The following is a 23,506-nucleotide window of genomic DNA, read 5'->3' on the forward strand; positions in this document are numbered from 1 at the left end:
TGTGCTTTCACCCTGTTGAAATCAAAATTACACTCAGAATGTTGCTTAGTTACCTTCCAACCATGCCACCATCTTTTTTTTGGTAACAGACAACTCCCAGTACAGCCTTAGGACCGTTCTTGTAGACAAACACACACATTCATGGTTCTGAATGCTCTAACGTGTGTGCTTCCAAATCTGTGAATTAGGTGTAACAGTACTTTTGCCAAATAGAAAAAGAAACTCTTGTCATTGTCCACTCAAAAAATTACCTTTTCCTATACAGTTCTAAATTTCATTTGATTACTGATAATAATCCTCCTTCAGCATCTCTTTGGGACAAAGCAGCCTATCGCCTTTAACGCTGGGTTGTTTTTGTCACACTATAGCTACAAAAATCACTTTTGCAGTCACAGCACATCATGCTAATGCCGATGCTCTTTCTTGCTTGCTGGTTGACCCCTATCCAGATTCACAATGAACTGTTGTGTTTCCATTTACATATGGAAGCCCAAAGCAATGTGTATGGTATTACCGTTACCAGTTCTTGAATTTCGACAGCTGTCAAGACCGATCCTATCTTACATCAGGTTGTTTAATTTGTCCACCAGGGCTGGCTGAATAGAACACTGGGCTGATTGTTCGATCCTTTGTGTATTTATTATGCTCTCTGCCACCACCACTCAGTTCTTGACAGTGTGTTACTGTTGGCTACTGAAGAGTCAGGGGCCAGGGTTGTTATCCTATCTGCCTTACTGCAGTACATTATGTGCTTCTCCACCTTGACCATTGGGGTGTTTCTCGCACAAAATTCCTGGCCTGCCACCACATGTTTTGGCCAGGTGTTGAGAATAAAATCAGGCGTGTTGTGTTAGCCTGCCCAAATTGCGCCACCCATCAGATGGCACCACAGGCCTCTTTCCCTGTGGCCCATCCCACAGTGCCGCTGAGAGTGTATTCACACTGATTTTGTGGGTCCCTTCTTTAACTTCTTTTGGCTTGTTGTGGTTGACACTTTCTCAAAATTTACTTATGTGTGTCATTGCCTGTCCACATCCACAGCGGATACGTCAAGGCTCTTGCAAAGACTTTTTCCTGAGGAGGATTGTTACATTTGCTTGTGACAGACAATGGTCTGCAATTTGAGTCTCAGGATTTTGAAGATTTTTCTACAAATGTGGCATTTGGCATGTTACAGTCCCTCCACTTCATCCTAAGTCAAATGGTAAGGCTGAGTGGCTGGTCCATACTTTCAAAACTCAGCTGAAAAAATACATGACACAGACTTCTCCCGAAAAAGCCCTCGACAGGTTCTTGAGCTCCTATACTTTCACTCCAGTTGTCCACCGCAGCCTGGCGGAGATGCTTCATGGCTGTGTGCTGATTCATCTGCTCTGACTGATGCCCGGTCACCGGCCGTTGCACACCTTGCAGTGGTTCCATCAAGGCTTCGCTGCTTAGTCCGCTGGTTTGGCCAGCTCCCTAAGTTAATACTGGTGGTTGTCCATCACTGCCGTGACGGCCACCTCTGTGTCGCACAACTCAGGGGGCTTGGTGCCTCAACACCACCACCAGCTCCACCTACACGACTTGGGGAACCCGCCGCCCACATGACCACCTGTGCCATCTGCTTTCCACCATCCATGCTGTGGCGTGGTCCGTGCCCCTCTTGGCTCCTGTGCCACCTTCGTTTTGGGTGCTACCACTGCTGTTGGGTGGAGTAATTAGTGCCAGGCCGCCTCCATCTCCGTGGTCCGTTGCCACCGCTCCCTCATTTCTCTTCTCTGCTGCCCTCATCACCAATTGCGTGCTTGGAAGTGGACATGAATATGACGTCTCCATCACCAGTGCTCCCTTGAGGTCAGTTGCGGGGGCACGGGCATCACGCCTGTCAACACCTGCACCATTTAAGACCGTATTCTCCTATGAAGGCACGACACTTGCTTCAGCAGTCATCCCTTTCTAATGAAGACAAGGACATCTCCACAGTGAACAGTTTTCCCCAAGGGGAAGGAGTGTTGTAACACTGTGCAGTGAGTGCACAATTAAACAGTGCGCATCTCCATGGCCATTCTAAAGAGGCTGCCTCACATCAGCACAGACGCCACAGTGCTTGCTGTGAGCAAGCAGCCCTCAGCTGCTTTAATGTTTTAGTGACTATGGAATACTCCACTGTTAGACTGCATTAATGTAACCCTTGATTGTGTGTGTTCTTTAATTTATGTTGAAGTGATTTAAAGTTGGTTGGTGGGAAATCTAATATTGTGTTTCTGCAGTGTTACAATAGTAAGGTTGACTTTGTTGTTAATAAAACGTAAACACCAGTCCAAATTCCACATGGACATCAGTACATGACTAATGACTATCAAAACAACAAAAGACAAAACAACATTCTTTATTTTCAAAATAAATTATTCAGTAATTTGGTTTTACTCATATGATGAGAAACAATATATTGGCAATATCACAGTTTTGAAGACACATCAAGCCGGTCATTACCAGCCATGGTATCATATCATGTATATTCTTTAAATAAAGAACATAAGATATTTTTGAAACAGGACACAATTTAAGAGTCAGCCCATGAGGTAGAAGAACTTTCATGTGCAATAATACTAGTGGCTTCTTCCTTGTCTGGATTACTCCCACAATTTTCTGCTGACTGGACAACATTTAGCTGGATATCGTACTGCTGGTCCAGGCCAAGGTAGCTGTCGGACATCACGTACAGAGTCAGCATTGTACGGCCTGCCGAGCAAAAAGGTGTGTGTGTTAGGCAAGGAAAACAGCACTGCGTTATGTAGGTTCTGCATAGTATTAAACAGTTAAAGTACACAGAGTTCCAGTAAATGAATAAGTTAGACATTAAGCCACAGGTTGGCGGTATCCATTCACAAGGGCATCTGGGTAGTTGAAGATGTCGAAGCTAATGAAACTGTGTACCAGACTGACTCCAACTTTAATTGAGACTGATGTTTCCACTTTTTCATGTAATTGTCCTAACTGACTAAAAATGATGTAAAAACAATCAAATGCATTGTAATAATGCATTTTCATAACATTTAATTTGATAAAATCACATATCAGGAAAATTCTGTCAACTTTATGAACATATATTTGGGAACTAGACAAAAATGAATTTGGAAGCTAATGATATATTTTGTGGTCGGATGATTACATTATCAAATTGTCAATAAAATTAAACGTCAGTATTGTTAAGTAATACTCAGATGGAAATTTAAGCTATTTAAAATCAAAAATTTAAAGAAAAATACTGTTTATGGGAATATTTTAATCAAATTAGCAATATCAAATTGTGAACTTCAATGTTATGTAAATGCTTACTAAAATTTACAACTTGAAAGAACTTTATAACACAGCAAGTAAAAACTAGGATTTGTAAGTTTTAGGACCAACAAAATAACATTACTGAAACATGATAGGACATGTTATCATACAAAAGTAAGTGTGTAGATAATAGTGAAGAAAACCATGAACATAGATTATTGTAATTTTTTACTCTTACTTATTTGGAAAGAAAATCAAAGTACAACCAAAATATATGGAACAAATGGAAACTTGATGAAAAGGAAGCACTCATTTTCGAAGCATTATATACACTCAAGAAACACATCACTAGAGTTAAAATGTAAAGCAAAAAACCTTTAAAAATCTTATTAGCACCACAGTACAATAAGTTCTGATGGAATATTAGTCATTTTGGAATAAAGGTAACAATTCATCAAACAGTAAAGGCTTGAGCCATTTAGAGGCACACTAATAAGACATCAAGCTTTGCTAGGATTTGAACAAATCCTATTTTGAGTCATAGTATAAACAGATATGCACACAACCAGCATGCGCGCGAGTGTGTGTGTCAGTCAGTGTGTGTGTGAGAGAGAGAGAGAGAGAGAGAGAGAGAGAGAGAGAGAGAGAGAGAATTCTAGCTAGAAAAAGGATTTGTCTGAAAGCTAGGAAAGTTTTCAGTCTTGTTCGTAAGCCTGTTGATGACTTGACATGTCTACTGTTCTGTGATTTATTTGCACTACGTAAATATAACAGTTACAAAGTGCTAATTAGAATTTTAAATAATTTGACTATAAATATTCTAGTTATTGAGGTCTTCAGAGAAGACTGGTCTGATGTAGTTCTCCATGCTAGTATACAATGTGAAAGCCTCTATCTCTCTATTTAACTACTGCAACCCACATCCAACTAAACCTGCCTACTGTACTCAAGTCTCGTTGTACCATAAATTTCTTTTCTACCTAACTTGATTCAGTATATCTTCATTAGTGATCTGGTCTGCCCATCTAATCTTGAGCGTTCTTCTGAAGCACCAGATTTCAAAAGCTTCTATTCTTTTTTGTCTGAGCAGTTTATTCCTTGTTTCACTTCCATACAAAGCTACACAACAAAGAGATATCTTCAAAAAGATTCCTATTTCGATGTTAACAAATTTACTTTTATGTTAATGTTTTCCTGCTATTGCCGAGCTGCAACTTGAGATATGGCTGTGGTGTGTCATCTCACTGTGCATGCCAATTTCAGAGTCATTAAGTAGATTTCAACAGTAATTAAGATGAGGAATCAGGTGGAAACCTATGTAGATATTGATGTATGTCTATTTTTATTTTAAAGTGAGAGCGGTGGAAAGTGCAATGTTATCTGAGAATGGGATCACGAGATATTCAACTTCTGATTGAGCATAATAATCAGAATTCATGGTAGCTGGCAGTGTCCACAAGAAGCCACCTTTTTTGTGCAATGGGAGAAGATATGCACAAAAAATGTGGGTGATCATGGCACTAATACTGAGTGCGATGCCAGGGGCAAAAACAAAAATTCAGGGGTGGACATCTCCTTGGCTTCAACTAGGTGGAACAGTTCAAGACAGTGCAGAACAGAAAGGCAAAATAGTCCATCATTGAACTATATATTGGTAGAGACAGGAGGTACGGAAAATTATTTCAGTAGCATTCTGAGAGTGTCTCCATTGGAGCACTTGAGTTATGTCACTATATTATGATAAAGATTAATGTTCCTAAAGTGGATTGTATGACACACCACTTTAGCCCAGAAAAGTTAGCAGCAGGAACGATGAGCCACTGTTCATAGAGAACGCATTAGGTGTTGGAAGACGTAGGACCTGCACTGAATGGCAGCTCAGTCTCTATTGCATAATAAGTTTTGTTTTTGTTCAAGTTCAGTTAACAACATCTGATCACAAAAAGTAACACATACATATGTTTTAATTGGTATTGATAAAGTATAGTTGACTGTGACAACCTAAACAGACTTAGATGATGTGAACTACATAATTGTTTACTGCCTTGGACTTGCGACTATGTTGCTGATGACCTCTTGGTTGCAATGGCAGGTTTAGATAATTTTATGTTTTGGAGAGTATCGCATTACTTACTGCCTGCAGATCCAGAACTATCCTAACACTGGGGTCTTAAGTCCCGTGCACCAAATAGGATCAATGATTTGCCGCACAGTAGCAGTGCTGTGGCAGCTTAGTATTGTAAATTCATATGCAACTGTTTTGTTTGCGGTGGTATGGCGTGTTAATCATAAGTAGCTATGGTCACGTGAGCTCCATGGATTCTGATGGATGGACTTAATAGCTTTGCACATCTGCTTCAATGAATCTACACCTATGAAACCTTTACCAGATTTGTGTGCTCTCCTTTTGCTGGTGTACCAAGCTCACCCAGGGTGTTGCTGTGTTAGAGTAATTTGTCATCAGAGTTCATATGTTGGAGTGCAGCATACGAACAACTGCACTACATATAAGGGCAGGTGAGGTCCACAGGATGAGTCTGTGCAAATGGACTTTGAGTATGGAATACCATGGTACAGGTGTTGCTACTCAGTTATGCATCCCTGTTAGGCTCCTGCCTCCTGGTACAGGCAGTTTGTTCCATGGTACGTTGTTTGCTAGGGTCCGGCATTTTTACCCCTCCCTCAGTGTAAATTGGTGCATTTTGTTCTGATTGCACCAAAAGTGGCCAATGCAATCAACTTTAACACAAGCTCCAAACTATTTTGCCACATATTAACAGGACACCTGAAGCCAACAACAGACAACCTGTACTATCTTGCTTTTACACCACAGGACATTAAATGGTAAGCAGCACAAGAAAACAAAGTCATTAACCTCAGAAATAAACCTGCTATATGGCCACCAGTCAGCCTATGAATGACTTAAATCTAGGAAAAGCTTTCTGTGTACCACACAGAGCCTTCCTGATACACCACAATTCACAAGACCTCACCTGTGGAAAGAAAGAACCATACACCTCAGTGACTGACCATAATCCACAAAAGAACTACTTCAGGGCCACACTGGGGAATAGGTGGCCTGGCAGTATCTCAACAGACTGCACTCTGACGTTGCAAGTTTAAAAAGAAAACATGTTAAGGTGGCATGTCCTGGATGAACATACTCCATGCGAGTGAACAACTGCAGACTTTCACATGCAGTGAGAGCAGTGTCCAAACCTTACTTCTTTATAAATTGCAGTAGTTTAAAAGAAAAATGGCTTCTGCATGCTACACATCAAGTCCTTTTTTTATTTAACTGCTGCAGTCACAAAAGAGGAAGTTCAATAACAATAAACTTAATGTGCAGCATGCAAAAGGTGTTTTTCTTGCAAACTACTGTGATTTATTACAGTTGCTGCAAAAATAGCCAACACAAGAAACTTGTTATTGAGTTTCTATATACAACCATGTCTAACTCCTTTCTCAGCAACTTCTCCCTTTTGTGTCCTTCAGTTCTTATTACTGCAATCTGGCTTCTGTACAAGTTGTAGATAACTCTTCTGCCCTCCAAAAATTTAAAAAGTATATCCCAGTCCACATTGCCAAAACCTTTCTCTGAATCTACAAATGATATAAACATAGGTTTGCTTGTGTTCAGCCTATCTTATAAGAAGGATAGTTGTGCCTCAGTCGAATCTACATTTCTTCAAAACCCAAAGAGATCTTCTCTGACATTGCCTTCTAAACAGTCTTTCCATTCATCTGTAAATAAGTAGTGTCACTATTTTACAATGATAACTTATAGTATTGTAATACTTACACCTGTCCCCCTTTGGAATTGAAATTATTATATTATTCTTGAAGTCTGTCACATATATTTAGCATAGGATGTGAAATCGTCTTGCCAAGGATCTCAATAAATATGCAGGAAAGTCATCTATTCCCCACTTTGTTTTAAGTTACGTCTTTCAGTGTTCTGTTATATTTTCTCACAATATCAAACTGCCTCTACCTATTTCCTCTTCCCTTTCGTAATATTACCATCTGAGCTTTTTTTCTTTTCTCCATGGGTCTTTTTAGTTTTCCATCTGTCTTTCCTAGTCATGCATAATTCTACAGCTTTTCATGTCTCCTCTAGTCATTTTTGCTTTGTCATTTTGCACATTATGTCAATCTCATTTTTTAGACATTGCTATTCTCCTTGCTGCTGCATTTTTATACTTTCTCTTTTTGTCAGTTAAAATCAATATCTCATTTGTTATCAAAACAATTCTACTTGGCCTTGTATTTTTGCCTATTTAATATCTTGCTGCTTTTGTATTTCATCTCTCAAAGCTACACATTTGTCTTCTATTTTGTCCCCTTCCTGTCTGTCAATTGTTGCCTAATGCTTCCTTTAAAAGTTTCAACACCCTCCAGTTCCTTAAATTTATCTAGGTTCCACCTCTTTCATTTCCTACCTTCTTGAAATAACTTCAGTTTTAATCCGCAGTTCATAACCAATGAATTGTAGTCAGTGCTATCTGTCCCTGGAAACATTTTGCAGTTTATATAATCATAAAGCAGAGATTTCAAAAGCATATTTTATTTTATCTGGAATCTTCCAATGTCACTAGTTTTTTTCCACATATCAAATCATCTTTGATGAATTCTAAATCAAGAGTTAGCAATTATTATGTTATGCTCGATGCAAAATTTCTACCACACAGATGCTCCCCTAGCCCCCTGTTCCCTACTATTTTTCCTGATCTTCCTTTTCCTACTATTGACTTCCAGTCACACATCACAATGAAATGTTGATCTCCACTGACAAGTTGAATAATTTCTTTTATTTCATTGTACAGTCTTTCGTTATCTATATCACCTGCACAGCTAGAAGCAAAATTAACTGGTTTGAAAATTAACACTGCGTTTAACACTAATCATCAATAAATGTGAATATGTGCATAACTATGACACAAAATAGAAACAGTTATGTAAATATTAGTTGCTTATCTTTGCAATAATGCCCTGTTGGTATTATGCAAATGAAATAAATGTTGGAAATGTTTTATTCAGATATTTCTCTGCCTACGCTGCTGTGCCAGCATCATAATTATGCTGTCCATAGTACACGCGTCACGACAGCTGAAAATGCAGATGGTCTGCTACTGACCTGGCTTGCTGGGTAGCAGGAAAGCCAGAGGGTGATGTGATGGCCGCCCCCGGACACCCACCACCCTCTTGAGTGCCAGAAGTTCACCCCGCTCCACATCTCCCAGGACAAGGATCCAGCCCTCATCCTTGCCCCGCGGGAATCGCGGGCAGTGCGCCCGACCGCTGCCACTGTCCCTGTTCTCGCGCCTGAGCTTCACAGACAGAGTGGCTTCACATCCCGCTGTGCATTGCGCCCAGTCAGAATGCCGGCTGCGCTGAGGGGCACAGGGCAGAGGGCGCTCCGCTTCGCTGCCTGCACGGAGCCTCATATCCACTGACAGCACAGGTAGTGCTGTGAGAACTTGGTAGACCTGCAAAACGGATTGGTAGGCATATTAAAATTCAAGCAAGGAACCATTGCGGCCGCCTCCTTCCCCCCCCCCCCCCCCCCCCTCTCTCTCTCTCTCTCTCTCTCTCTCTCTCTCTCTCTCTCTCTCTCTCTCTCTGTGTGTGTGTGTGTGTGTGTGTGTGTGTGTTTTCAATGAATGACATGGCAACAATATGCATCACAGTCTGATTAATTTTGACAAATACAGACTGAGGCAAAATCCTCTAGCTAGTTACCAAACATACCAGTTATTTATTCAAAACTACATGTCCATGCCAAAATCCTAAACAGACAAGTTATATGTTTCAGAAATAGGCATGTATCAGGCCATTTAGTAAACTTAGGGTCGCATACATCTTTATGGCCAATCTGAGGAAATTACATTTAAAGTTACAGTCTGACTTAAACTATTTGGCACATGATGTTTAATCTCCAAAACTGTGATAATGTCACAGAATTAATTAATCTGGATAGTTTGTTTAGTAACTGTGTACACTATTTGATAATTCAGAAGGAAGGTCCATCAACACACAGGCTGCTCACATAGATGTAAATGATTGGCTGCAAAATAACAATGACAGTAGTGACGATGAATGAGCCGGAGGTGGCACTCAGTCTAATGGCATTATGGCACATACAGAGGCAACAACACAGCTTAACAAAATAATGGTTTACTTGAAATGCCAGGCAGAGACAGCTCTGGTCAAATAAACAGCAGCAAAATGCCCATGTGATTGTGTTGCACATAAATGACATATTAATTGGTCCAAGAGAAACTTGCTGATTAGTTCTGGGTCTAAATGTTATTATTTCTGGGTCTAAAAATTAGTGAGTTAGTTACATGTAGCACAGATTACTTGAACAAATCTTGTATCAAAATGATGTGTAATGAGTCAGTTTACGGAATACATATACATGGTCAGTATTAACACTAATGAACCCAATAGTTTTTAGTTCTGCTCATACAAATACACTTAAAAACAAGATTTTTAACTAGCTGCCTGTTTTGAAAAGAAATTTGTCCATGGAATAGAAGGAGTTGTCCTTGAGAAATCATTTTAGGTTAGATTTAAAATTTACTTTGCTACCTGTTAGATATTTTATGTCCTTGTGAAAATGATCAAAGATTTTTGTTGTTGCATGTTGAACTCCTTTCTGAGCCAAAGATAACTTTAACAATGTTAATAAAGTTCATTTTTTTCCTTTAGTGTTGTACTGTTCTTCCCAAATTGTTGTGGATTATTTGTGACAAATTTCATTAGCAAATATACGTATTGTGATGGTGCAGTTAAAATGTCTAGCTCCTTGAAGAGGTACCTTCATGACGTCCATGGATGAAGACCACATGATATTCTTAATGCTCGCTTTTGTGCAACCAATACTTTATCTCACAGTGGTGAGTTACCCCATGAAATCATTCTGCAATACATTATTGAGTGGAAATATGCAAAATATTTCAGGAGGTTAATTCAATTGTTTTCAAGATTAGAAGTTATACAAAGAGAAAAAATAGCTGAAGTTAATTGTTTGAGAAGCTCAGTAATATGCTTCTGTCAGTTTAAGCTTACAAATGCACTGATTGTTTTTTATTTCCCCCAATTTCTGGTCAAAAAAGTATGAGAAAATAATGTATAAATTGTATGTTTGCCTGAAAATAGATATAACAAGTTTGTTTATGGCATTTTACAAATGTCATTGTAATTTTTTTCTGAATTTGTAGATTATTTAAATCTTTGATAATCTGGATGACCTACCAGACAACCTGCTGTGGTTAAATGAGCTTCCACTGTGATTGGCATTAGACAAGAGAGCCAGCCAGACTTCTCTCTCCTACAATACACTAACAGGGATTTACTGGTAAAATTGGTTCCAACTGTTCTGACACTTTCACTGCACAAAACTCATGAAGAAAACTTTTGCAGGAGTGGAAATTGTACCTTTTTCAAGAAAAGATGTAACTCGGGCCCTTATTGAAAGTAAGAATGGATTTTTGCAATGCTTAGCTACACTAGAGAGGTCTGTAACACATGTGAATTTTTTTCATAATATTTGTAGGACAGAGTGACTTTGAACTTCATACCTTACAAAAAAAAGTATCTCAGTAATTTTCATGTCTTTTGAGTTATTCTATGATAAGTTTGAAATTTTCCTGTCCAGGAACAGCTGCAATCAACTGAGCAGTATTACAATTTCTGGGCCTACATTAAATTATTAAGAGATTTTTGACATGTTTAGATGCATTAGAGAGGTCAGTATCACACCCGAATTTCAGGTTATTTTATATGATTTTCTTAGGAGATAGAGAGAGACTTTAAAGTGATTCTCTATAGCATGGAATGGAAAGAACTGGGGCATTTGTCTGCAGACAGCATTTGTTGGGCAACGTAACAGTTTTGGACATTAAACATCATGTGTCAAAGAATTTAAAGCAGACTGTAACTTTGAAAGTAATTTTCTCAGCTTTGCCATAAAGATGTATTCGAAATTAAGTTTATTAAATGGTCTGATACACGCCTATTTCTGAAACATATAGCTTGTCTTTTTCAGGCTTTTGGCATTGTCGTGCAGTTTTGAATAGATAACTGATATGTTTGGTTACTAGTTAAAGGATTTTGCTTCAGTCTGTAGTTCGTGAGATTAATAATGTCTAATAAAAATATGCAAGTATAGTGTACTTCATTGTTCACAGAATGGAAGTTGACAATTTCTATATAAAAGTTGAATTTATATCAGAATCCTGAAACTTGTACACATGGTTTTCAGTCACTATATTCATGTGAGCAAGTGTTGAAGTACAACAGCAGTCATGCAAAATCAAATATGAAACTAATAATCAATAGGAATGTATAAATTAGAATTTTGGCATATCAAGATCATTTTATGAGAGAAATACAGGTGTTTCAAGGTGAAACAACCAAGCTAAGAAAATGTAATACAATAAATTATGCAAAAATTATTGTAAAGTAATAAAACTAATTGTAATTAATTTTATAACAATGAAAAATCATGAAATTTTATTTCTTCTTCTCCTCCTTCAATTCATGGGGTAGGTGCTGGCCCATTCCAAAATCAAAGAAATTAGTAATCAAGAACCTATGAATGTTTCAGTGGCAACTGTGATGAAGCTTCTTACGTATTATTATAATTATTATTGTTATTGTTATTATTATTATTATTATTATATTATTATTATTACTTAGGACAGGAATGGTGATGAGCAACAATATATTTTCACCTGGTGCTATAGACTGAGATCAAAAGCATTTAAAGTCATTTTATTACACAAAAGAGCCTGGAGCATCACATCTCACTGCCAAATCTACGTGTTTCAGTGTTGCTTCTGTTTGAATGTACACCTTGATGGTGTAGTGATGTTAGAAACTACATGACAAACCGTAAGTTAAAAGCAGGAAATGTTTAGGCACTTCCGCAATTCATTATAAACAGATTCTCGGTCAATAGCAGAATACTGATACTGCTAATCTCTCACAATTAAGCTGAACACAGCTAAGTCATACTTGTTCAATCTGACCCTCTTCAAGTTCCGGTCGAAGAACTGTCGCTAGCGACTCGTAGTTACGACTGACGGCAGAAGCCAAGCCCGGCAACGTGAGCAAGTTGCGGTTTCGCAGAGCAGGAGGCAGCCTCTGCTTTTCTAACAGGTAGAGGTGTTGCGGTTCGACGTGTGGGAGCGTTGTGAGTGGACTGTCTGACAGCCAGCGAGCCTGCACAACCATCTGCATCAGCTGCATCAGGCGGAGTGCTGTCGCCAGCCAGCCCTGCTCTGCAGCCATATCGATCATTGCCTGTGCCAAAGAAAACAGAATTGTTAGCAGCATATATAATTCCATATATCTTATGTAAATCACATGAAACCATGATGGCACAAACAATTATTTTTTGTTTGTTTTAATTAATGGAAGAAGTTTGTAGAAACCAACCTGGGAGAAGATCATTCAGGATTCCAGAGAAATGTAGGGACATTCAAAGGAATACAGGTCCTGGAATTCATCTAACAAAATAGATTCAACAATAGTAAACTGACATTTATGTGATTTTTAAATACAGATTTAGTTGTTGACAATGCTGACAGGAAGAAAACAGAAATATTAGGGACTGAGTGTCTCGTTGACGAAGTCATTTAGAGACAGAGCACAAATTCTTGACAACAGTTTATATGGTGAATGTCAACAAAGTATGGTGATGCTGACAGAATCAGATTAGAATTTGTGACATTAAACATAATGGAAGTGTTTCAATCCACAGTGACATAAATACTCTACAAACCAGTGTGAAGACATTTAGAATGATAAAATATGCTGTAAGTAGACTGATCTTGTCTTCAGAATTTCTACGGGAACAAAACTTTATAAGCAGCCTTAATCAGGATAACTAGTATTGACCTCCAAGCACCTGCTAACATCTCAGTGTCACTATCTCTTGAGCCACACAAACTTGTGACAATTCTATTTGTACTTCTTCCTGGCACATGTTCAGTGTTCTCAATTAATTCTATTTGGTATGGGCTCCACATACTTGAGCAATATTCCAAGATGGGCTGCACAAATGATTTGCAAGGAGTCTCTTTTGCAGGCTTACCACGTTTTTCCACTACCCTGCCAATGAACTGAATCTACCCCCAGCCTTACCTACAATTAAACCTGTGTGATCATTCCATTTCATAACCCTACAAATTACTACATTCACAAATCTACACAAGTCAACTGCCTCCAATTGTGTCGCATTGACACCATCATATGGTACTGCTTTTCTTCGTTTGTGAAGTATTCAGTTTGGGCAAAAAAATAACTGACAGAGGCAAAATTAAAGAGGATATGAAACACAGTCTGGCAATAGCATGAAAAGTTGTCCTTGAAAAGTGAAAAATATTGACACTCAATTTAAACTTAAGTATCAGGAAGTCATTCATAAAAGTATATGTCTGAATCGTAGCCTTGCACACAATTAGAACATGAATAATATAGTACAGACAGAAAGTGATCAGAAATTCTTGAATTATTGTGTTGCAGAAGAATAACGAAGATGAAATTAGTAAACTGAGAAACTAAAGCAGTTGTATTGAATCAAATAAGGAAGAAAATAGCTTTGAGGTACAGTCTGATAAAAAAAGAATTGACAGATTGATTGATTTGGGATAGGTTAATTGCGCACATCTTAAGGAATCAAAGAATTGTTTATTTGGTAATGGAGGGATGCTTGGAAGTAAAAACTGTTGAGGGACACCAAAGTTTCAATATAGTAACCATGTTCAGGCGGATGTAGGTTGCAGTAGCTGCACACACATAAAAAGAACAGACAAGAAGGAAGAGAATCATAAGAAAAAGTTCTTAGAGTGCAGGCAACAACAGCACATTTTTCATGGAATTAACTACATTGCCATTAATGAAATGGGGACAAGGAGCTGAATAAACAGAGAAGAGAAAAGAAAAGACACGGTTGAGTTTATCATAAGACCATCATTATTAGCGGGTCTTTTAGTTGGTTGGTTGGTTCATTTGGGGGAGGAGACCAAGCAGTGAGGTCATTTGTCCCCTTGGATTAAGGAAGGATGGGAAAGGAAGTTGACTGTGTCATTTCAAAGGAACGGTCCCAGTATTTGCATGAAGGGATTTAGGGAAATCATGGAAAACCTAAATCAGGATGTCCCGACATGGATTTAAACCATTGTCCACCCAAATTCGAGTCCAAAGGATATCATGAGATTACCTAGAACTTTATATCTACATTTAACATGTATGGATTTGATTTTGACCTTGACTTGCTACTTTAGGCTGGACTGTTTGTGCTATCAATGTAGAATTCACGGTACCGAGATACTGATGGCTCCAGTACACAAGTACTGGTACTTGCGATTGTCTGTACATGGATTTCACAGGGGCCTGAAATTGGCTTAATAAGATGTCAGAACTGACTGTCCAAATAAAATAACTTCTCAAAACATACAGCTGTTTGATGTTTTTCCTTCATAAATATTTGACTGGCCACTGTTCCGATCCCACAATGAATCTACAGAAATTAAAAGTTTATAGGTGACAACTGACCAATAAGCTTTCATGCAGCCGGAAGAATGACACAGCAGACATCTACTCACAGTATAGTGGCATAATTACTGTGGGCTGTCATTTATCATAAAACTACATTTACATTTGAAACTTCCTGGCAGATTAAAACTGTGTGCCGGGTCGAGACTCGAACTCAGGATCTTTGCCTTTCGCGGGCAAGTGCTCTACCTACTGAGATACCCAAGCACGACTCACGCCCCGTCCTCACAGCTTTACTTCTGCCAGTACCTTGTCTCCTACCTTCCAAACTTTACAGAAGCTCTTCTGCGAACCTTGCAAGGTAGGAGACGAGGTACTGGCAGAAGTAAAGTTATGAGGACGGGGCGTGAGTTGTTCTTGGGTAGCTCACATGGTAGAGCACTTGCCCGCGAAAGGCAAAGGTCCTGAGTTCCAGTGTCGGTTCGGCACACAGTTTTAATCTGCCAGGAAGTTTCATATCAGCGCACACTCCGCTGCAGAGTTAAAATCTCATTCTACATTTACATTTGTTTGTGGCATTACACACACACACACACACACACACACACACACACGCTGAGCTTTATCACACAGGTTTCTAGCTGTGTTGTATAGAATACCTCTTATTTGTTATGTGAGGTGATGTTTCCCCAGCATATCTGTGACTTACAGAATTCTCAGGTATGTGGCCAGCTGATGTCATAATTACTCCACAATATTTCAGCAAACAGACTCTGTGCCATCTTCATGTGATTCCTGATGACTGTTGCTCCGCTCCTATTGGTATATCATTAGTCCTTTCAACACCCTACTCCTATAACTATCTGTGTGGTCACTGTGGTGGTGGTGGTGTAGGGGGATGGGGGTGGGGGAAAGTAATGGTACCCAGCTCTGAATGCTAGTCTCCAGAGCATGCGCTGCCACTGTTGGGTCCAGAACTCACTGTACAGGAAAGCCTTTGATTTTCAGTGTTCAGTGCAGGGCTCCACATCTGACTCAGTCATAGGGCACTATCTTTATAATCAGACCATCTTGGATCTTAATTTCAGTGGAGTTATTTATCAAGCAGTCCCAGGAGGAGGAAGACTGCCTTCGTATTTTGGTGTTGTTGGAATCCATAGTATGGCCAATTTTTATATTCTGGTCAGCCATGGCTGGTTTGGTGACCTGGCATAATTTAGTGTGGCATCTATGTTCACGGCAACTCTCTTCTACTGTGCATACAGTTTCCCCAACATATGTTTTTTCACACTGGTAGGGGATGTGACAGACTCCTGGTTTGCAAAGGCCTATACAATCCTTCACTGCACCTGGCAGTGCCAAGGTTTTAGGGGTGGACAAAATACATTTAATATTATGTCGCTTCAATATCCTGCCAGTTTTCTGGATGTATTGCCAACAAACACAATGCACACTAACAACCTGTGTTCTTCCCTTTGCGCTGTTTTATAGGTATGCCAGACCACCAAATCAGTTGTGGCTGACCATAGTATAAAAACTGACCATACTATGGAATACAACCACACCAAAATACTAAAGCACTTTTCAGATTGCATAATTTAAGAGGCCACTGGAGTTATGGTCCAAGATGGTCTACTTAATAATAATAGTGGCCTACAACTGTGTCAGTTCTGGAACCCCGTACTGAGCCTAGAAAAATAAAAGCATTCGTGTACATTGAGGTGTGCACCCTGCAATGACAATGCAGACAATGGAGACCAGATTTCAAAGTCAGTCACAACAAGCCTGATTGTGATAGGAGTGTCATGTTGGAAGGGGTAATGGTCAACATATATATGACGAAAACGGGAGCCGAATAACAATCACCAAGGACCACATGATCCAGTAAGACGCCCGAGAACTCTTCTTTCTTAATTGATACATTATAAAAGAAACAGTAATTTAAATTCTCATTGGAAGATTTGGTGAGGAACAGGACAACATTTCCTCATTTTGGCACACACTGATTAAATATGCTGATCCACCCCTATGCCACACACACACCCACCCCCACATGGGTCATAGCCTTGTGGAAGACACAGGTACAAGATCTCTTTGATGCACCCACCCAGCAAAACTAACTCCACTCCTGATATAACTATACCCTACCCCATCAGAAGCAGGGCCACCTGTGAAACCAATGATGTCATGTATCAGCTCTGCTCAGCAGAACATGTCACTGAATGTACATAACACGCTCAACTTATGTGGCTGCTTCACAAGCCATTCCATCTGTGTCATTCCCCCCAGCACCAGGATCCGGTTTCACCACACACCCTCTGATCTCACAATTCATCTGGTCTCACACTTTTCTAAGCCCTTCTCCACAGTCATACCCATCTCTTTACTGCACACACCTACCCCCCCCCCCCCCCCTCTCTCTGTTTACACCCACACTGTTCTTCCCTCAATCTCCCTCTTCATCTGTTCTACTCCCCACCCCCTTTCATCACTTAATCATTTGCCACATGCAGCTCATCTGTCCATGATTGGGTTTCTCCCCTCTTTGCTCCTCTCACTCATTCTACCTGACTCAACCCTTCACCACAGTGGGGCAGAAGTGTCAGGAAAGTATAGCTGGTCAGAACAGCTATGTAATCATGCGTATGTGGTTTTTCTTTAGTCAGTTAGCTCTGAGGATAAACATTTTCAGATAGCTCAGCAACATTTTCAATCTCCTAAACATACAATGATCAGTTATTTCTACTCCTTGGAATATTTATTTTCTAATTTACTCAATTTTCTGCTCGATACAAGAAACCCCCATGAACTATGGACCTTGCCGTTGGTGGGGAGGCTTGCGTGCCTCAGCGATACAGATAGCCGTACCGTAGGTGCAACCACAACGGAGGGGTATCTGTTGAGAGGCCAGCCAAATGTGTGGTTCCTGAAGAGGGGCAGCAGCCTTTTCAGTAGTTGCAAGGGCAACAGTCTGAATGATTGACTGATCTGGCCTTGTAACAATAACCAAAACGGCCTTGCTGTGCTGGTACTGCGGACGGCTGAAAGCAAGGGGAAACTACGGCCGTAATTTTTCCCGAGGGCATGCAGCTTTACTGTATGATTAAATGATGATGGCGTCCTCTTGGGTAAAATATTCCGGAGGTAAAATAGTCCCCCATTCGGATCTCCGGGCGGGGACTACTCAAGAGGATGTCGTTATCATCAGAAAGAAAACTGGCGTTCTACGCATCGGGGCGTGGAATGTCAGATCCCTTAATCAAACAGGTAGGTTAGAAAATTTTAAAAGGCAAATGAATAGGTTGAAGTTAGATATAGTGGGAATTAGTGAAGTTCAGTGGCAGGAGGAACAAGACTTCTGGTCAGGTGACTACAGGGTTATAAACACAAAATCAAATAGGGGTAATGCAGGAGTAGGTTTAATAATGAATAGGAAAATAAGAATGCGGGTAAGCTACTACAAACAGCATAGTGAACGCATTATTGTGGCCAAGATAGATACGAAGCCCACACCTTCTACAGTAGTACAAGTTTATATGTCAACTAGCTCTGCAGATGACGAAGAAATGGAAGAAATGTATGATGAAATAAAAGAAATTATTCAGATAGTGAAGGGAGACGAAAATTTAATAGTCACGGGTGACTGGAATTCGAGTGTAGGAAAAGGGAGAGAAGGAAACGTAGTAGGTGAATATGGATTGGGGCTATAAAAAGAAAGAGGACACCGCCTGGCAGAATTTTGCACAGAGCACAACTTAATCATAGCCAATACTTGGTTTAAGAATCATGAAAGAAGGTTGTATACGTGGAAGAACCCTGGAGATACTAAAAGGTATCAGATAGATTATATAATGGTAAGACAGAGATTTAGGAACCAGGTTTTAAATTGTAGGACATTTCCAGGGGCAGATGTGGACTCTGACTACAATCTATTGGTTATGACCTGTAGATTAAAACTGAAGAAACTGCAAAAAGGAGGGAACTTAAGGAGATATGACCTGGATAAACTGAAAGAACTAGAGGTTGTACAGAGTTTCAGGGAGAGCTTAAGGGAACAATTGACAGGAATGAGGGAAACAAATACAGTAGAAGAAGAATGGGTAGCTTTGAGGGATGAAGTAGTGAAGGCAGCAGATAATCAAGTAGGTAAAAAGACGAGGGCTAGTAGAAATCCTTGGGTAACAGAAGAAATATTGAATTTAATTGATGAAAGGAGAAAATATAAAAATGCAGTAAATGAAGCAGGCAAAAAGGAATACAAACGTCTCAAAAATGAGATCGACAGGAAGTGCAAAATGGGTAAGCAGGGATGGCTAGAGGACAAATGTAAGGATGTAGAGGCTTATCTCACTAGGGGTAAGATAGTTACTGCCTACAGGAAAATTAAAGAGACCTTTGGAGAAAAGAGAACCACTTGTATGAACATCAAGAGCTCAGATGGAAACCCAGTTCTAAGCAAAGAAGGGAAAGCAGAAAGGTGGAAGGAGTATATAGAGGGTCTATACAAGGGCGATGTACTTGAGGACAATATTATGGAAATGGAAGAGGATGTGGATGAAGATGAAATGGGAGATACGATACTGCGTGAAGAGTTTGACAGAGCACTGAAAGACCTGAGCTGAGACAAGGCCCCCGGAGTAGACAACATTCCAATGGAACTACTGACGGCCTTGGGAGAGCCAGTCCTGACAAAACTCTACCATCTGGTGAGCAAGATGTATGAGACAGGCGAAATACCATCAGACTTCAAGAGGAATATAATAATTCCAATCCCAAAGAAAGCAGGTGCTGACAGATGTGAAAATTACCGAACAATCAGTTTAATAAGCCACGGCTGCAAAATACTAACTCGAATTATTTACAGACGAATGGAAAAACTAGTAGGAGCCGACCTCGGGGAAGATCAATTTGGATTCCGTAGAAATGTTGGAACACGTGAGGCAATACTGACCTTACGACTTATCTTAGAAGAAAGATTAAGGAAAGGCAAACCTACGTTTCGAGCATTCGTAGACTTAGAGAAAGCTTTTGACAATGTTGACTGGGATACTCTCTTTCAAATTCTAAAGGTGGCAGGGGAAAAATACAGGGAGCAAAAGGCTATTTACAATTTGTACAGAAACCAGATGGCAGTTATAAGAGTTGAGGGACATGAAAGGGAAGCAGTTGTTGGGAAGGGAGTAAGACAGGGTTGTAGCCTCTCCCAGATGTTATTCAATCTCTATATAGAGCAAGCAGTAAAGGAAACAAAAGAAAAATTCGGGGTAGGTATTAAAATCCATGGAGAAGAAATAAAAACTTTGAGGTTCGCCGATGACATCGTAATTCTGTCAGAGACAGCAAAGGACTTGGAAGAGCAGTTGAATGGAATGGATAGTGTCTTGAAAGGAGGATATAAGATGAACATCAACAAAAGCAAAACGAGGATAATGGAATGTAGTCGAATTAAGTCGGGTGATGCTGAGGGAATTAGATTAGGAAATGACACACTTAAAGTAGTAAAGGAGTTTTGCTATTTGGGGAGCAAAATAACTGATGATGGTCGAAGTAGAGAGGATATAAAATGTAGACTGGCAATGGCAAGGAAAGCGTTTCTGAAGAAGAAAAATTTGTTAACATTGAGTATAGACTTCAGTGTCAGGCAGTCATTTCTGAAAGAATTTGTATGGAGTGTAGCCATGTATGGAAGTGTAACATGGACAATAAATAGTTTGGAGAAGAAGAGAATAGAAGCTTTCGAAATATGGTGCCACAGAAGAATGCTGAAAATTAGATGGGTAGATCACATAACTAATGAGGAAGTATTGAATAGGATTGGGGAGAAGAGACGTTTGTGGCAGAACTTGACCAGAAGAAGGGATCGGTTGCTAGGACATGTTCTGAGGCATCAAGGGATTACCAATTTAGTATTGGAGGGCAGTGTGGAGGGTAAAAATCATAGAGAGAGACCAAGAGATGACTACACTACGCAGATTCAGAAGGATGTAGGTTGCACTAGGTACTGGGAGATGAAGAAGCTTGCACAGGATATAGTAGCATGGAGAGCTGCATCAAACCAGTCTCAGGACTGAAGACCACAACAATAACAACAACAACAAGAAACTTTAATATCAACTGTAAAACTTGTGGCTGCAAAACTATGATAACAATGGAGTCATGGAGACGATTTACAAGTGTAAAGTAGCTAACGGTAACGATTTATTAACTCAAAAATGTAGTTATACACAGTACACATTATCAAAAATGGTCGCCAAAACTGTTGCCACATTTATCCCATTGTGACACTAGCCAGTCAATTCCTTCCTTGAAGAAGCTAATGGATCCAGGCTTAGACCCAGTCACATTCTTCATCGTCCATTGTGAACCAATGTCCGCGAATAGCTTGTTTTAGAGGTCCAAGCACATGACTAAAGCATTCAATTCTGCAACCATTTCCGGTGTGATGACACAATGAACTTGTCCAGGACAAGCAATGTCTTCTAGTGGCATGCGCCCCTCAACGAATTGTTTGCGCCATTCCACAACACTTGAATGACTTCAGACTCTACTCACTGTACACAGCCTTCATCTGTTGATACATTTTATAGCCTCCAACTCTCTCCGCTGCCAAAAATCGAATCACTCCTCGTTGTTTCTGCTTTCTCGCCTGCGTGTTCGGTTGTGGACGATAACTTGTGTGACCACCTTCTCTTCGGCATGAAACCTCAATGCCGCTATGCAACATCAAACGGTGCGCACATGTTGGTCTCTCTACCAACAGATGGTGCCACCATACCCGCAGTTACGTGGTGCCACCTTACGTGTAAGGCAAAGGTTGACACGTTGACCAGGTTTCAAGTGAATGAAACTTGTATAACTAATTAACCACTGACAATGAACACATTTTGTATATCATGATCACAGTATAGACACTTTTATTGCTCCAAGATGACCAGTTTCAACAGTCTTATGCTGCCATCATCTGATCTTGTGGAACTTGCTATAAAACTGCCACGTTACATTACATGAAGTCAAAGCATAAAAGGCACTCCTCATTCACATCTTGATAAAAACTCACTTGATAAACTACACACAGCTGGTAAAATGCACACAGATTATAAAAAAGCACACAGTTAAAATCCTCGTTTCATCCATGCGTGCCCGGGGCAGACACTCCACTGGCATCATAGTGCCGTGTGGCAAGCTTGTGAGAATCATATTCACCACGAGCACACACGGACGAAACGAGGATTTTAACTGTGTGCTTTTTATAATCTGTGTGTTTTATTGATTGGATTTTTATCGAGTGCATGAGAAGTGCCTTTTATGCTTTGACTTCATAGAATGTAACATGGCTGTTTTATAGCGAGTTCCGTAAGATTAGATGATGGCAGCGTAAGACTGTTGAAACTGCGATTGCAACGCCATGGCACAACACATGTACCTTACGTAATTAACCATTAACAGGGCCCAGTGAAACGTCAACAAAGCCAACGAGGTGAAATATAGTAGATAAATGGGCAGTAACACATGTGGTGGATACCACCTTTTCAGAATAATCTCTGCTGCATCTAATGTAAGAATTCATGAAGATTTAGAAAATGCAATATCCTATTTGTGGAATAAATCTACTGAAGCTGTTGAACAACATCAAAACAATTGCTGAGACTGAAGAAAAGACTGGGTAAAAAAAGGCCAGAAGTACTAAATGGAGGCAGAAAAGAGTCTTTGCCTAAATATGTCTGCTTGTGTCTGTGTCTGTGCAGATGGATATGTGTGTGTGTGTGTGTGTGTGTGTGTGTGTGTGTGCGCGCGCGAGTGTACACCTGTCCTTTTTTTCCCCCTAAGGGAAGTCTTTCCGCTCCCGGGATTGGAATGACTCCTTACCCTCTCCCTTAAAACCCACATCCTTTCGTCTTTCCCTCTCCTTCCTGAAGAAGCAACCATCGGTTGCGAAAGCTAGTAATTCTGTGTGTGTGTTTGTGTGTTTTGTACTTGTGCCTGTCTGCCGGCGTTTTCCCGCTTGGTAAGTCTTGGAATCTTTGTTTTTAATATATTTTTCCCATGTGGAAGTTTCTTTCTATTTTATTTACATCATAAATAAATAAACAAAAATAAATAAATCACTGTTATGGGGGAGGGGAGCGCTGCGGTGGGGTGGGGTGGGGTGGGGGGTGGGAGGGAGGATTCAAAGAAACAGTTGGACTTATGTAGACAACATTACAGTAGCTACGTGATGGTAGCACATGTAATGGAAATACCTGGAGCCACAAGAATTGACAGTAAGAAATAAATTGGGTATCAGCATAACTGAAGACAGAAGAAACCTCTACTGACCAAAATGCTTCAGGACAATAGACATAAACCAAAGATAACACGGACACTATCTTCGAAATTAGGGAGCTCCTTAATGTTGCAAGAGAAACTATTACTTCCTTTTTCTTGAGCTGAAGGATTGTCTATATCCCAAATTCAGTTTTTTTTTCTTCAATTTTTTTTGTACCTACCACGTAAAGGCTTCTCTAGCAAAATTTGGTTGATGTTACATGCTACAGATTTTTTTCACTACAACTTTTAATTGCCTATGCTCTAATCTAATTTAATCTGTGTTAATAATGTCCCAATGTTCACTATTCATTTACTGCTGGAATTTAATCATATCAATAAATTTCAGAGTTGACGATAAAGGTTTTCATAAATAATGAAGTTGGTGTTCAATATCCTTTGCCCTTTGTTCTTTGTTCTTTCTTTT

At 39.8% G+C, this 23,506-nt stretch overlaps 1 protein-coding gene across 1 annotated transcript in view; it reads right to left on the reverse strand.

Moving 5' to 3' along the window:
- Nucleotides 1–2,358: 2,358 nt before the first annotated feature.
- LOC126284092 (activating signal cointegrator 1 complex subunit 3) overlaps nt 2,359–23,506 on the reverse strand; it is a 223,304-nt gene continuing 202,156 nt past the window's right edge. Inside the window, exons 35-37 of the mRNA XM_049982741.1 lie at nt 12,292–12,579; nt 8,405–8,756; nt 2,359–2,727 (exon numbers count right to left, since the gene is read on the reverse strand). Of these exons, the coding sequence (XP_049838698.1) occupies nt 2,549–2,727; nt 8,405–8,756; nt 12,292–12,579 (819 nt within the window). The 3' untranslated portion in view covers nt 2,359–2,548. The remainder of the gene's footprint in view (nt 2,728–8,404; nt 8,757–12,291; nt 12,580–23,506) is intronic.

This window comes from Schistocerca gregaria, chromosome 8, assembly GCF_023897955.1.
Source record: "Schistocerca gregaria isolate iqSchGreg1 chromosome 8, iqSchGreg1.2, whole genome shotgun sequence".
Taxonomy (NCBI): Eukaryota; Metazoa; Arthropoda; class Insecta; order Orthoptera; family Acrididae; genus Schistocerca; species Schistocerca gregaria.